The 16,688-nt window shown below is 44.3% G+C and overlaps 1 protein-coding gene across 3 annotated transcripts in view; it reads left to right on the plus strand.

The window, feature by feature from the left end:
* The window catches only part of LOC308476754 (putative lysosomal acid lipase/cholesteryl ester hydrolase), a gene marked incomplete at its 5' end in the record, with an annotated part of 30,053 nt that overhangs the window by 1,407 nt on the left and 11,958 nt on the right, over nucleotides 1-16,688 (plus strand). The window contains 2 exons of one of the 3 annotated variants that reach the window (XM_081004610.1): nucleotides 2,679-2,702; nucleotides 16,225-16,333. In XM_081004610.1, the coding sequence (XP_080860736.1) occupies nucleotides 16,232-16,333 (102 nt within the window). Of the gene's footprint in view, nucleotides 1-2,678; nucleotides 2,703-16,204; nucleotides 16,334-16,688 lie in introns of those variants that run through there. The other 2 variants (XM_081004609.1, XM_081004608.1) reach the window with 2 other exon arrangements.

Raw genomic sequence — 16,688 nt, forward strand, 5'->3', positions numbered from 1 at the left:
ATTTATGTTCAGTTTTCTTTTCTTTCTGTCTAGATGGCCAGCTAAAAAGGGAAAGCAGTAGAAATCAAGAGTCTTGTGGCATTTCAGAAAGCTTCCACAGATTTATTGTGGCAGAAGCTTCTGTGGCAAGGGTAGCAGATATGATGCTCTCCAGACGTCATAAGGACTACCACTCCCATCAGCCCCAGCCAGCATGGCCAGTGGCCCAGCATGATGGGAGTTGTAGTTCAACAACTTCTGTTGTTGGCCACCCCCATTCTGTGGACTAGAAGCTACTTCATCAGATGCAGCAGATCTTTTTCAAGTTTTGAGAGTTGTGAGAGTTGAAAGAAGTGGGGGTTTTCTCCGGTTTGCAATGATAAGAGACACCTGTGTCTGATGAAATTGCCTCTGCTGAACAACTCTGAAAACTGTTGCTATACTGATAATTCCTTTTTTTAAAGGTCTAAACAAACACGTAAGAAAATGATGCACTCCTAAGAGCCCTGATCCATCAGCTGAAGACCTTAGTTCAGTGGTAGAGCACAAGCTTTGCATGCAAAAATCCTATATTCAGTCCTGGCCATCCGCAGGTAGGACCAGCGTGGGGAAAGCCCTGCCTGAAATGCTGGAGAGCCACTAGTAGGTATAGACTAGGGTTAGCCAATGTAGTGTCCTCCAGATAATGTAGGACTACAATTCCCATTTGCCCCAGCCAACATGACCAATGGTCAGGAATGATGGGAGTTGTTGTCCAACAACATCTGGAGGTCACCAAATTGGCTACCCCTGGTGTGTGCAGGAATAAGCTGGATTGACCAATGATCTGGTTTCGTAAAAGGTAGCTTGACAGGTTTCAATTATCTATGGGATATACAACTTGGGAGAAACAAAAGAAGCTCTAATTTTGTAATCAGAGAATACTTCATGGTCCCAACTCTGGGTGCTGTAGAAAACTGGGTAGACCAACACACAGTACCTCTCTTCTCTGCAGTGTTAGAAACTAAGAAAGCTAGGAGCTAAATGACACCTTAAACTTAGGTTATGGACGCCACAATGGAGTGTCTAGGCACACTTTTTTACAACAAGAATACAAACCTGAAAATGAATGAACTGCAGGTAAAATCTTACGTTCATTTTTCACATGGTCTAGTTCTTCCCCTGCACACCACCTTAATATTAAGGCCCCTTCTCCTGGCTAAAGAGAGTGACTGGAAGTGGGGAGGCAGAAAAAGTGGCAGTACTGCAGTGGCAGTACTGCACAGTGGCACAGTACTGTGCCCAGAGCTCAGAAACTGTTCACATTAATGAAATTCCCTGTTGCAAAATTTGCCTAGAGCAATGGGAGTTTCAAACACTGCTGCTCTGACTTCCCAGTGTAATCCCTGCAGCTGTGCAGAATGTAGTGGAGATCCTAACCCATTTTAGTGACTGTGAATATGACGGTTATTCCAGGGCAATTAGAGAGAGAAAGTGCTATGCTGGAATTGACAACTTGTTAACCAGGTCCTTCATGTATAAGAGCAGCTTCATCTGCAGACATTAGCCAGTGCTGATTCTCACCTTCATGCCCAGAAATACTTCGCCTGCTGGTTTCTACAGATCACAGCAGTTGTTAAACTTTCACAGTTAAAAGGCACAAGTGCAGGCCAGACTGGTTATTCTCTGGTTACCTGATAACTTTAGCATGTACAGGCATGTGTACTCCCCAACCTTGTGATTGTTTCCTGTGTCGATTTGTCATGTTTTTGCTACTGGTTTTTAAGCCTCTCCAGGTTCTTTTGGGATTTCTCTTTCAAAGTGGTTTCCTCAGTGAGCATTGCTAAGGTAGTTAGGGTTGTGGGAAAATACGTATTTTCCTACTTCTTAGGAGACTTCTGCTTGTCAGATGCTGTCTGTGAAAGGAGAAATAAATCTTTCATGGCAACGTTAGCACCACTAGCAAGTAACACTTCTTCTTTAACTTCTTCTTTTAGAACAGTTGTGTGTTTCTTAATACCTGCTGCTTCCATGTTTCTGTTCTCTGAAAGAGAGATGAGCAACAACATGTTGTTGCAAGGAGTGCTCCTGTCCAGTGTTCCAGATAGCCATTCCAGCCTCCCTCCCCCCCCCCGCGCACTCAACAAATTGTTCCATTTTTCCCTGTAGGCTCTCCCCCCCTCCCAAAATATTTTTTGTACTTCTACAGACCTGGAATATTGCCATGTCTTTTGTGCCATTTGGTTAAATCAGGATCCACCCACTGATGGGAAAAGAAAATGGGAAGGAAGAGACAGAAATAGGGGAAGTTTTCCTTTTTCAGTGATACATTTAAACCAGTGTTGGTTTATCTTTTTGTAAACGGCTTTGAGGATTTTTTTTTTTTTTTACACAACCAAGCGGTGTATACATTTTATGCAATAAATAAAATGAATCAATTACCAGTGGTGGCTAATGCCCCTTGGAACCAGTAGGGTGGAAGGCAGGGAGGTGAACAGCAGGTGGCCAATGACAGGCGGAGACAACTCTTACCCCACCCCCTCCCAATACTCCTCTTTGCTGAGTTCTGTAAGACTGAGACTGAAGAATAGGAGGCTGACAACCAGTATAACCCCCTGGACTGGCTGTAGGATGGGGGTAGCTTGACCAGTGTAATCCATGCATCGGTAACATTTGTAAGCTTGAGGCTGCATTAGTGAAACCTGCTCTGTGTTGGGTGGCCCTTGGGTTTGGGACGTCTACAGGTAACTCCTCATTTGCTTCTTCAGTGCCTTGAAAGCTGAAAGCCTTTCCCAAGAGACAATTCGGCTCAAAAGCTGACTAGGTTTTAAAAACACTGACAGAGGTGTTTTTAAAAATCTGTGATAAAGAAGGGTACCTGATTTACTGGCCTTGCAATTGCATCATTGATCAGAAGGTGAAGATTTCTTGGCATGGATGTAAAGTGAGGGGGAAAGTTCTCACTCTCTGTGGTGCTGCTGAAGGCAGGGTTAGCAAAAATAAAGGAAAGGAAAGAAAACTTTGTAGTTTAATGTGATTAATGTTAATATACCAATGACTCTCTTGGTGCCTTGACTTTTATGTTATCTTTTCCCTTGGCCTTTTAGCTAAAACAGGCTTTGTTTAGCTGATCATGGAGCAGTTTCAGGAAAGCGTGATTGCAATGAACTTTATCTTCTCTCAGTCATGTGCTGTTAAAAAGCATGTGGGGAAACTGCAGAACAAGGACAGCCATAGTCACAGATCAAAGGCCAAACTCAATCATGTTTTGCATGTCATATTGGGGTGGCGCCTGTCTCCCTGTCTTTTATCTGAAAGATAAGACTCTCCCCTTGGACAGAGAATGAGAACTGCAACAAGATTATTATTTTTAAATTCAGTATTTGCAACTTTTGAAATTCATCCCTCTCTTGTTGATGATTTAAATTATCAAGGAAATAACTTTTTAAATAATGAGTTTATATAATGCCCTTGTAGAAATGCCATATACATATTCTGATATATGCCAGAAGAGGTTTGGCTATAGGTGATAATGGCTTCATATTCTGGCTTGTTTTGAAGTCATTATCTATAGTTTCCAGGCTTTCACATAATGGAAATCTCTTACTAAATGCTGCCTCTTGGCATGCTTTGTTGCTTGTTTAGAGGGCACAGCAAAACAACAGGGAGATGGTCCTACATGTGAGTGCACACACACTGGTTTATTACGTCAGGGTTTCTGGCACAGCATTATGTGTGGGCATGGCTGATATGAAAGGGAGCAAGGGATGGTCTTTTGATTTAAGACAAAGTGTTTTAAGCTGACACAAGATTACTATCATGTGGACAACTGGTGGCTTCCACAGGTCACTGGAAAATTTCAGAAGCAGATCTGCCACACCAAATGATTGAATGGTGACTGCTCCTTTTTCTGGTTGCACATGTCAAGTTGATTCAGCCTTTTCAATAGCTGTCACAATTCAAATGATCCATTTGGCATGCCAACCAAACAGGAATATTCAAAGTGTCCTTTTTCAACACCCAAATACAGTTGACCAGTATTATCTTAAAAGAATAACAATCCGTGTGAAACCACCCGATGAGATTTGGACAAGATACTTGTTAATTCATGACTTGTACACTTAACCATTACACTGAGACAGCACACCACATATAAAGTTTTGTTAAGCCAAGGCTGCAAACCTGGACCCGCTTCTTGTAAAGTAAATCACATGGAACTGCCTTCTGGGTATATGTGCATGGAATTATGCTGGATCTTGAGCAAGGCCAAAACCAATTATCTCTAATACAGAGGTGTTTTCCTTCTAGGAAAGTACTGTTCATTCTTAAAAACTGTTGGTCTTACTCTTCAAAAGCTGCTTTATGTACCGTTTCTTTCTGTGAAACGTGTGCGCACATCCTTGACTGTTCTCTTTGTGGATTTCACTGTAAAAGTATTAATTTTTTCCCTCAAGTGAATTTTTATTGTTTTCCTTACATATTCTTTCCCAACAAATTGTAATAGCACCATACATTCCCTTTGACTCTGCCGAGTCGCGACCCCCCTCCCTCCCCACAACTGGTATATTTATCCTCTTTCCATCACGCACATCATTCTCATATTAGTACTATTATACATTGGAGGTATTATGTCAATCCTGCTAGTGTCTTGACCTCTTTACAATTCTTCTTTAAATATTCAATAAATTTACTCCAGTTATTTTGGTATCTTTGATCTCCCTGGTCCTGGATCCTCCCTGACAGTTTGGCAAGTTCTGCATATTCTGTCAACTTCCCCTGCCACTCCTGAATAGTTGGTATATCTTGTACTTTCCATCTTTGGGCCAGAAGGGTCCTTGCGGCAGCTGTAGCATACATGAAGAAATTTTGATCTTCTATTTTAATTTCTGTTCCTATTAAGCCTAATAGACACGCTTCTGGTCTTTTGGGGAAAGTATATCTAAATTTTTTTTTTAGTTCATTATAAATTGATTCCCAAATTTTTTTTACCTTATCGCAGGTCCACCACATATGGAAATAGTCCCCATCTGCCTTTTTACATTTCCAACATTTTCTTTCTTTTTTCCTATACATTTTAGCTAATTTTACTGGCGTCAAATGCCATCTATACATCATTTTTAGCAAGTTTTCCTTTAAAGCCATGCATCCTGTAAATCTCGAACCCTCCTTCCATAATCTTTTCCACGCATCCAATTCAATGTTATGCCCAATATCAATTGCCCATTTTATCATTGATTCCTTTACTTCTTCGTCTTTTGTATACCATTCTAGCAATAAACTATACATTCTTGATAAAATTTTATCTTTACAGTCTATTAACTCGATATGGAATTTTGATTTTTTATCTTCGAACCCATTTCTCTTTTTATCTTCCTTTAATAAGTCACTGATCTGGTGGTATTGCAGCCACCCTGTTAACATCTTTTCAATTTGGTCATATGGTTTGAGCTTTATCCCTTGGTCTGTTTTCCTAGTAATATCATATGTTACTCTTTCCCCTTCCATGTTTACTTTTTTTGTTGTCAACACCTCAATTGGTGATATCCACCACGGTGTCTTTCTTTCCAGGAGGTTTTTATTCCGATCCCATACTTCATATAAAGATTTCCTAATCACATGGTTTAGAAAACCTTTATGTACTTTTACTTTGTTGTACCATAGGTACGAATGCCAACCGTATCTATTGTCGTGGCCCTCTAGTTCTAATAGGTCAGTGTTTTCTAAAGTCAGCCAATCTTTTAACCATACCAAGCACGAAGCTTCATAATATAAAGTCAGGTCTGGTAAATCAAAACCTCCTCTCTCTTTCTTATCTACTAGTATCTTCATTTTTATCCTTGGCCTTTTCCCCTGCCAGACAAATTTCGCTAATTTTTTCCCCGAATCCTTAAATTGTCTTATCCCTTTTACCACTGGTATTGCTTGAAATAGAAATAACAATCTAGGTAGTGTATTCATTTTTATCACAGAGATTCTGCCTAATAATGACAATTTTAGTCTGCTCCATATATCCATATCTTTCTTAATTTCTTTCCATACCACCTCATAGTTGTCCTTGTACAGGTTTATATTTTTTGTTGTCATCCAAATTCCTAAATATTTTATTTTTTTAGCTATCGCGATTCCTGAGTCTACTTGTAATTCTTCCATCTCTTCTTTCTTCAGATTTTTTGCTAGCATTTTCGTCTTGTTTTTGTTGAGTTTAAACCCTGATACCTTCCCAAATTCTTCCATTCTTTTTATTGCCTCTTTCACACTTTGTCTTGGTTCCTCCAACGTTAAGACTAGATCATCTGCGAAGGCTCTTAATTTAAATTCTTTTCGTCCCACCTTAATGCCTCTGACTTCTGATGATTCTCTTAGCTTCTTGTTCAAGACCTCTAGGACTGTAATAAATAGCAAGGGAGACAAAGGACATCCCTGCCTAGTACCTTTAGTTATCTCAAAGTTATCTGATATGTTGTTATTAATTATTAACTTTGCTTTTTGGTCCGAATAGATCGTGTCAATACCTCTCAAAAATTTTTCACCAATTCCTAATACTTTTAAGTTTTCTTTCATGAAATGCCAAGAAACATTATCGAACGCTTTTTCTGCGTCTATAAACATTAGTACTGCCTGTTTCTCATTTCTGACTTCAAGGTATTCAATTATATTTATCAGGTTTCTTACATTGTCCCTTAGTTGCCTCCCCGGCAGAAAGCCTGTTTGGTCCTTGTGTATCACCTTATTTAACACCATTTTTAGTCTATTCGCTAGTATATCCGCAAATAGCTTATAGTTGTTATTCAATAACGAAATTGGTCTGAAATTTTTTACATCTAATATATCCACCTCTTTCTTCGGGATCAGTGTAATATAGGCTTCTTTCCAGGTGTTTGGCATCCTTCCTTCTCTTAAGACTTTATTCATTACTTCACTTAGAACAGGTGTCAGGTATTGCGATAGTGTTTTATAATACTTTGCTGAGATACCGTCTGGTCCTGGGGCCTTCCCTATTTTCATTCTTTTTATTGCCTTCATGACCTCTTGTTCTGTTATCTCCTGGTTAAGCATTCTTTTTTCTTCTTCTGAGATTTGATGCAATTTATGGTCATGGATATACTTTTCTATTCTCTTATTGTCTTCTTTATCTTTCCTATAAAGATCTCTATAGAATCTCTGAAATACTTTTCTAATTTCTTTCGGGTCCTCAATCATTTTATCCCCATCTTTTATTTTACAAATTGTATTCTGTTTTTGTCTTGCTTTTATTTGCCACGCCAAGAATTTCCCAACTTTGTTGGCCGACTCAATTTTTTTTTGTCTCATGGCTTTTATTTTCCATTCAATCTCCTGTTCCACCACCATGGAGAACTGAGATTGCAACTGTGATGGGACGATGAGCTGCTTGTGTGTAAAATCCTAGTCCCTCAGAGTTTGGTCAAGTTTGCAAACCTCTGTCTGTAACGGAGCCCCTTAAACATGGCTCCGTCAGTCGCTGGCAGATTCCGACAGTGGTTGCTTTCGGAATCGCTTCCAACATAAAAGCTCCTTAACGGAAACACGTCTTCTGGACTCTCTGCGTGACAGTTTCCGGCGAGGAGTGGGTGTCCCTACAGGAGGTCCTGAAACCTCCCCACTGTTTTCGCTGGAAGTGTCTCTGAGCCATCCCTCCAGCTCCCTTTCCCTCAGCTCAGCTCCTCTCCCCCTACTGGTTCCCTCTTCAGCTGCTGAGTCTCTCCCAACCTGTGTGAGCCCTTTCACTTCCCTTCCTTCCGATGGCAGTTCCCTGACATCCACCTCCCCTCCAGGGCCCCCTTCATCCCCTCTCGCCCCCTCCTCTACGGGCGGTGAGGAGGCAAAACCCCGGAATGAACTTCCTTCATCTTCCGATGTCCCGAACACTTCTCTCCACCTGTTGCGGTTCCTGGTCTCGAAGTACTCCTCCTCCTCAGAGTCCATCTCCCCTTCCCCTTCCGATTCCGAGAATCCTTCCAACTCCTCCTCCTCATCGGTGGTCCCAAAGTATTCCCTCCGGAACCTCTCCACAGGCTGAGGTTTCCTTGGGAACCTTTGATGGAACGTTTCTATCAATACCTCGTCATTGATATCTTCTGCCATTACCCAAGTGTTTTCTGACTCCGGTTCTCCTTCCCACGCTACCAAATACTCCACCTGATCCCCCTTCCATCTGGCGTCGAGGATTTCTGCCACATGGCTGCTGCATTCCCTTTCTTCTATGACCGGTCCCCGAGTGGCCATCCCTTCTCGTCCCCCCTCATACGGTGACAGTAACGACCTGTGAAATACTGGGTGCAGTTTCATGTGGTTGGGTAACCGGAGCCTGAAAGCCACTGGGTTGACCTGTTGAATGACCTCAAAGGGACCCAATCTCCTGGGTCTTAATTTCTTACAACCTCCTTTGAACGGCAACCCTTGGGTTGACAGCCACACCCTATCTCCCACCCTTATGGTTTCACCTTCCCTTCGGTTCTTGTCTGCCTGCCTCTTGTATTCTTCCTTCGCCCTTTCTAAGTTGAGTTGGAGCTGACGATGGATTGCTTCCATTTCTTCTACAAAATGCTCGGCTGCCGGGACACCCCATCTCTCCCCTTCTCCCCCTGGGAAAGCCCTGGGATGACACCCATAATTAGCCAAGAAGGGGCTCATCCCTGTGGACACATTCTCGGCATTGTTGTAGGCAAATTCCGCCAGCGCCAACTTTTCTACCCAGTCATTCTCTCTGTCATTGACATAACACCTCAGGTATTGCTGGAGGACCCCGTTTGCTCTTTCCGCCTGCCCGTTGGTTTCAGGGTGCCGGGCAGTCGAAAAGTTGACCTCCACCTGCAGTAAGCTCATGAGCTTCCTCCAGAACCTGGAAGTAAATTGTTTTCCTCGGTCTGAGACTACCCTCAATGGCACCCCGTGCAACCTAAAAATGTGTTCTACAAATAACTTCGCTGTCTCTTCCGCCGTGACTGCATGCGAGCAGGCTACAAAGTGGCACATCTTTGTTAGTAGGTCTACCACCACCATGATGGCTGTTTTCCCCTTGGACTTCGGCAGATCAGTCATAAAATCTATCGACACTGCCTCCCAAGGTCGTTCTGGGGTTGGTAAGGGTTCTAATAGCCCCGCCGGTGCCCGCCTCTCCCCTTTGGCTCGCTGGCATTGCTCACACCCTCTTACATACTCCCGTACATCTTCCCTCACCTTAGGCCACCAAAATTCCCTGGTGACCAACCACATGGTTTTGTGTTGTCCAAAATGCCCCGCCGTGGGGCTGTCGTGCAACTGCTTGAGTACCCTCCCCCTTAAGTCTCCTTCAGGGATATACAGTGCCCCTTTGTAATACAAAGCTCCATTTCTTTCCTCGAAACCCCCTGGTTCCTCTCCCTCACCCCTAAGACCTCTCAGCTTATTCTGGGCGTATTCATCATTCTCTGTTTCCTCTACCAGTTCTCTTTGTCCCACCAATGCCCCCCCACACACCCAGCGGTCCTCTGGAATGACATGTCTCTCTTCGGGTGCTCCCTCCCCCTCCAAATATTCAGGTTTGCGTGAGAGAGCGTCCGCCCTAATGTTCTCTGGGCCTGGCACGTAACAAATCTCAAAGTTAAATTTGGAGAACTCCTGGGCCCATCTCACTTGCCGTTGGTTGAGCACTCGTGCCGTCCTCCAATACTCTAGGTTCTTGTGGTCAGTGCACACTTGCACCTTATGTTGTGCGCCAATTAGCAGGTGCCTCCATCTCCGGAACGCCTCATGAATGGCTAGTAGTTCTCGGTCATACACCGTGTAGTTCCTCTCGGATTTGTTCAGCTTTCGCGAAAAAAAGGCACACGGTCTCCACTCTGACTCCTCCTTCCCTGGCTGCAGAAGCACCGCCCCAATAGCTCTGTCTGATGCGTCAGTTTCCACTCTCATCGGTTTTTGTAAATCCACATGCAGGAGTTGTTGTTCCGAGGCGAAGGCCCTTTTTAGTTCCTCAAATGCTCGCTCCGCCTCCTCAGTCCAAACGAACTTCTTCTTACTGCTGAGACAGTCCGTAATGGGCGCCGTCAGGTGGGCAAAGTTTCGGATGAACTTACGATAGAAGTTCCCAAATCCTAGGAACCTCTGCACATCCTTCCTTGTTTTGGGTGTTTTCCATTCCAGCACCGCCTGGACCTTGCCGGGATCCATGGCCAATCCCTTGTCTGACAGGCGATACCCCAGGAATTCCACCTCCTTGGTATGAAACTGACACTTCTCCAGTTTCACCCACAGCTGGTTGGCTTGCAGCCTGCTCAACACTTCTCTGACGTCTCTCACATGCTGCTCCTCATTCTCAGAATACACCAACACGTCGTCTAAGAAGGCCACACAATTCTTGTAAAGCAAAGGCCCCAGGACGTGGTTCATAAACGATTGAAAGCACGCGGAGCCTCCTTGTAGGCCGAAGGGCATAACTAAATATTCAAATGCCCCCAAAGGGGTGAACATGGTGGTTTTCCATTCATCCCCCTTCCTTATTCGTATCAGGTTGTACGCCCCCCTTAGGTCCAGTTTAGTAAAAATCTTTCCCTTCCTGACCCTTGTCAAAATGTCGTCAATCCTGGGCATAGGGAAAGCCACTGGTTCTGACACTGCATTTAAGGCCCTGAAGTCACACACAAGCCTCGGCTTGTTCGTGTTTTTTTTATCCACAAAAAACACTGGGCTGCCCCCCACCGCCCTGGACTCTCTGATGAACCCTCTCTTCAGGTTCTTGTCAATGAACTCTCTTAGCTCCTGCATCTCTCTGTCTGACATGGCGTACAGCTTGCCTACAGGGAGCTGTGCCCCAGGGAGTAAATTGATTTGACAGTCAAAGGGTCTATGCGGGGGTAGTTGGTCAGCTTCCCTTTCGCTGAAGACGTCGCGGAGATCTGCGTATTGTCGTGGTACCTTCACGTTCTCCGTTACTTCAGTCCCTGCTAGGGTGGCTTGGGCCCCTGCCAAACCCTTTCCCTCTTTGCAGTGTTCTAAGCAATGTGCTGAACCAAAAGAAACCACTCTCTGATGCCAGCCCACCAGCGGATCATGTAACGCTAGCCAGCTCATCCCCAATATAATGGGAGCTCCTCCCAAGGTGGCCACATTAAACGCTATCAGTTCGGTGTGCCTTGCCACCTTCATTATCATTGGGACGGTCTGCAAGCTGACTTCTCCTCCCAACAGCTCCCTGCCATCGATCGTGGTCACCTGCAGGGGGTTGCTTAAAGGGATCGTCTGTATCTGGTGTTCAGCTGCAAACTCTTTGCTCATGAAATTGCAGGAGCTGCCTGAGTCCAACAGCGCCTTTATCTTTAGAGGGTGTCCGTTTGGCAGCTCTAGCGCCACTTCTATCACTAGGGCGGGTTTAGGAGGTTCTGGCGTGGGCACTTTCACTGCTCTTTGGCCTGGCTGCTGTGCCCCGACGGTGGCAGCCAGGCGTTGGCTTTTACTTGCTTCGGTATTTCTTCCTCTCTTCCCTCCACAGCTCCTACCATCCCTTGCCATTCCTTCCTCTGGGGGCAGACTCTGGCAAAGTGACCTGGCTGTCGGCAGAGATAGCATTTCCGGGCGCCTTTTCCCTCCTTCTTTCCCCCCTCACTGGGCTTTGAAACTGCGCGCGCGCGCGCTGTTCCGATTTCCATCGGCTCTGCCGGCGGGAAAGTTGGCTCTGGAATGTCTGGAATGCGGAACTCCTTCCAACGTTCCCCCTTCCCTTCCCGCCTCTCCAATGCTCTCGCCTCCTGGCGCGCTCCTATGGTCAGCGCTGATTTGGTCAGCTGGTCCATAGACTCCGCCCTGGGCGCCCGGGAAAGTTCGTCTTTCACAGCCGAAGAAAGCCCTTCTTCAAAGAGCATTTGAATGGGTTCCGCCGATAGATCCCACCCCAATTTATGGATCAACATGGTGAACTCAGTCCAGTACTCACGGACAGATCGGCTCCCCTGTTTGCAAGCCATTAACTGTCTGCGGACCACTCCCTGTTCAATATCGCTGGAAAACATCAGATCCATGGCGCGAAAGAACTTCATCGTGTCCTTTAGGACGTCACTATTCGCTGCCATCAGGGGTCTAACCCAGTCTCTCGCCCCCTTTTCAAGATGCCCAATCACGAAAGCCACTCGTGATTCCTCGTCAGGGAATTCATCAAACTGCAGATTGAGGGCATATTGCATCTCTGTCCGAAAGCCATGATAGTCTTTGGGCTCCCCCCCAAACTTCTGCACCAATCCTGGTACCTTTCTGACGAGCTGGGTGTCTTTCCCCTTTTTGTCTGCATCCTGAGCCCTCCTCTCCTCAAGCCTCGCCGTCTGCAGCGCTAGCTGGACCTCCAACACCCGGTACCTTTCTTCCAGGCTTGGACCCGCTCCAGCTCCTGCTTCTCCGGTTCCGGCTGGGTTGCTCATGATGCCTTCTCCTGCACAAGCTGCTCACGAAGACTGTCGGAATGCTGTGATGGGACGATGAGCTGCTTGTGTGTAAAATCCTAGTCCCTCAGAGTTTGGTCAAGTTTGCAAACCTCTGTCTGTAACGGAGCCCCTTAAACATGGCTCCGTCAGTCGCTGGCAGATTCCGACAGTGGTTGCTTTCGGAATCGCTTCCAACATAAAAGCTCCTTAACGGAAACACGTCTTCTGGACTCTCTGCGTGACAGTTTCCGGCGAGGAGTGGGTGTCCCTACAGGAGGTCCTGAAACCTCCCCACTGTTTTCGCTGGAAGTGTCTCTGAGCCATCCCTCCAGCTCCCTTTCCCTCAGCTCAGCTCCTCTCCCCCTACTGGTTCCCTCTTCAGCTGCTGAGTCTCTCCCAACCTGTGTGAGCCCTTTCACTTCCCTTCCTTCCGATGGCAGTTCCCTGACAGCAACATTTTTATATTTCGTTTTATTATTTCATCTTTAGGTTTTGTTATTAGCTGTTTTTCGTTCTCCATGAGCTGGGACAGGATCTCTTCTTTCTTCTTCTCTCTCCCTCTTTTCTGGAAGCTGTTTTTTTGAATCAGGAAACCCCTTATCACCTCTTTGTTCGCGTCCCAGACTGTTTCAATTGGTGTTTCTTTGTTTAGATTCCATTTAAAATAGTCTGTTATTGTCTCTTTTGCAGTTTCCACTACTCTCTGATCATTAAATAAGCTCTCATTCATTCTCCATCTATGTGTAGAAGGGTCCTTTCCTTTTAATTCCATATATAGTGGATTATGATCTGACAGGGTTCTTGGGAGGATTTCAAATCTAGTTACTCTCGGTGTTAGAATCTTAGAAACCCAGATCTGATCTATTCTGCTGAAGCTTTGGTTTGGTTCAGAGTGGAATGAAAATTGTCTTACTGTTGGATTCCTTAATCTCCAGATGTCAATTACTCCCAATGTATTGGCCATATCAAAGAAGGCCTTCGGCAGTTTACCTTCATATGTATTTCACCTCTTTGTTAATCTGTCTAAATCCGGTACCACCACTCCATTAAAATCTCCCAGTAGTATCAATTTCTGATCTAAATACTCTAACATTATTTCATTCAACTTTGTATAAAATTCAGCTTTCTTATCGTTTGGTGCATAAATCCCTACAATCAGCCATTTTCCCCCTTGAAACCCAATTTGTACAATCAATATTCTTCCCTCATCCTCCTTAAAAATTAATTTTGGATCATGCTTCTCTTTTACATATATTACCACACCTCTCTTTTTGTTCGAATCTGACGCAATAAACTCTTGGCCCAGTTTTTTATTACTTAAAATTCTTTTATGCTTTTTTGCTACATGTGTTTCTTGCAGGCATATGATATCTAGGTTACGTTTAATCAAAACATGGTTAACTTTTCGTCTCTTATTTAAATTGTTCATCCCATTCACATTCCAAGAAAATACTTTCAGGTTCATTATTTCTTTTATCTAAGAGTTCTCACTCAGTTGCGCTAAGTTTACTGTTCTTTGTTGTTGTCTTCTGATTCCTCTCTCTCTTCTTCTTGTTCCTCCTTTTCTTCCTGTTGTTCTTCTTCTTTCTCCTTTTCCTTTCCTTCCTCTTTCTGGTCCTGTCTTGGTTTTATTTTCCCTGTCCTCCCTACTCTTTGTCGTATCTTCTGGAGAATTTTTCTAACTCTTGGGGGCTAGTTAGTTTGAATCTTTTATCTTTAAAGTAAAAGGAGATTCCTTCTGGGAATTCCCATCTATGCTGAATTCCATTCCTTTTCAGTAGACTCACCATTTGTTTATAAATTCCCCTTCATTTCAGAAACCTGGCAGGGATCTCCCTAAAAATCAAGATTTTCACTCCATCTATGCATAGATTTTTGTTGTAATTCAGTCTCAGTATTTCATTTCTTATGTCCAATGAGTTAAACATGACTAGAACATCTCCAGGAAGCTTTTTTGCCCTTGCTTTCACTGCTCTAACCTTTTTTCTAAAGACATTCATTATCATTGGGCCAATATCTTCTTCTCTTAGTTCCGTCCACCCAGCCAGTTCTCTTATTATTTTAGCTCTTATATTCTTATTTGGCGTCTCCGGGAGACCCCTGAATTTCAGATTTCGCTCTTTTTGCCGCAACTCCAGAGTAGATAGATTATCCAACATCTCCTCCTGTGCCCTATTCATTTCTGTAATTTCTCCTCTAATTTGTTCTGTCTGTCTTTTTACTTCCTTTATATATTTCTGCGTGCGTTTGTTGAATCCTCTACCACCTTAGTTCTTATTTCCAAGTCTTTCACCTTCCCTGTCAGCTCTCCCACCACCATTTCCAATTTTTTGTCTAAGGTGTCCTGGACCTCCAATAATTTTCTCTCTATATATTGCTCATTCTGCTTAAACTCTTTTCTTATTTCCCCCAATAAGCTCTCATATTCCCTGTTTTCTTTTCCATTTTCTTGCCTAGATGGTCATCTCTCTGTTGGAGTCCCTATTCCCTTTTCCCCATTTTCCCCGGACATCTTAGATATATATTATACAAAAATTTAGATCTTACATATATATCACACAAAGTCAGTCCACCCAATGTTTCAGCCAGCCACCAGGGGGAGCACTTTCCCGCCTTCTTTGCTTATAGAAAGTAATTTTTTTAGCTCCCCACACGGTGGCAGTCCCTAATCCACACGCTGTATCGTCACTCCCAGCACGTCCGTCACTTCTATCCCTCCTCTCCCCACATCCTCCAACACACAGGAGGCAGCAGGGAAGTCCGAGAGTCTTCAGGCAGATATTCCAAAAGGCAAAGGGTAAGAGTTTGTTATCCCCCGTGTGTTTTCTTCTCTTCTTCTATCAGTCCATAAGGTTGTTTCAAACCACGCGCGGGTTGTGTAAGGCTCCCAAGTTCCCGAAGTGTAATTTCTGGCTTCTTCTTCCTCCCAATGACGGAGGGGGGGAGATTAAACCCCCCTTGTTTTTCTTTGTTCCTTTAATATTAGTCTTGGCCCCCTCAGGAAACTATTAAAAGTCAGTGTAGAAACCACCACCACGAGCTTCTCCTACCGTCAGGGTTTCTCCTTGCTTTCTCTTTGAGTCTGCAGTCCAAATCTTTTTGCAAGTCCAGTATGGCTGAGACCCTCTTCACTTAAAATGGAGGAGTGCGATGAATTATTTAGTGATTTGCCTCCGTCTGACAGAGACCCATCCCAAGCCGATCAAAAGACACCTACAGTACTTTTTCCCCAGTAGTCATTTCAAAAGTAGCTTTGCCTCAACACTTTGTAATTCGTGTTCGAGGGCTTAAAAAAGTAACACTCACTCAGCGGAAACTTTTTTCTCTCCTCCTTCCTCCAACCTTCCGTCGTGTGCCATTTTCTCCCAGTTGTCCGGGACGGACTCCCTTTCTGCGTCCCGTAACTCGCCGAATTCTAATAGATTTCAAGTTTTAAAGCAGTGCTAGGATTAGCTCCATTAGCTGTAGGTCCGAATTCGTTGTTGGTTTTGGAAGCTAACTGCTTTCATAAGAAGTCTGAGGCTTCACGGTGTGGGTTTAAAGTTGCTCCCCCTTTGTGCCCGCAGCTCAATCCCGTCCCTGAGTCTATTATTAAGACCCAGGGAGCAAGAGAGCACCTCTGGGCACCGCTGGGTACCAGCGCCCCTCAGGATCTCTTCCCGAGGTTCCGAGGTCCGTGTAGCCTTCGCGAAACCTCTCAAATAGCCCCCACACCGCTCGAGACCCCCCGGAGGGTTATCTCACACTTCTTATCATGTCTGCAGTTCCGCCGGAAGCCCTGTAAAAGTATTAATTTAGGTTTGTGGAAAAGTAGTCTTACATATGTGTACTGAAAGATGAATTTGTTTTCATGCAGATCAAGGATGTGGCTCCTCATAGTCGTGGCGAGTTTGATCCAAGGACTTGCAACTTCAGAAAACTTTGTGAGAAGACGAAATGTCGACCCTGAAGCTACTATGAATATTGTAAGCCCTTTTTATCTTTCTGTGTCGTATCTATGATAGTTAAAAGCATCAGTGGCAATTGGTGCTTGATATTCCTGAAGTTGCATTTTCACTGAAAGTTGGGATTACATGAAGCATGAAAATATTCACTTACCATTATTATTTTTTAGGAACATAACCTTCCCTTCCTATACAATTACATTGCTCAGGGTGACTTACAGCCATCAAAGCAAAACAAACAAACAAACAAACAAAAAACAACAATCCCATAAAAGATATAAAGTGGCAGCGACAGACTTGGCGGATAGCAGAACTATATGCCCACATTCCAAAATGTTTCTGTCTGGCAAGTCTTGCTCAACACTCTCGTGACCCA

Source organism: Podarcis pityusensis, assembly GCF_964106645.2.
Source record: "Podarcis pityusensis genome assembly, chromosome: 5".
NCBI classification, from domain to species: Eukaryota; Metazoa; Chordata; class Lepidosauria; order Squamata; family Lacertidae; genus Podarcis; species Podarcis pityusensis.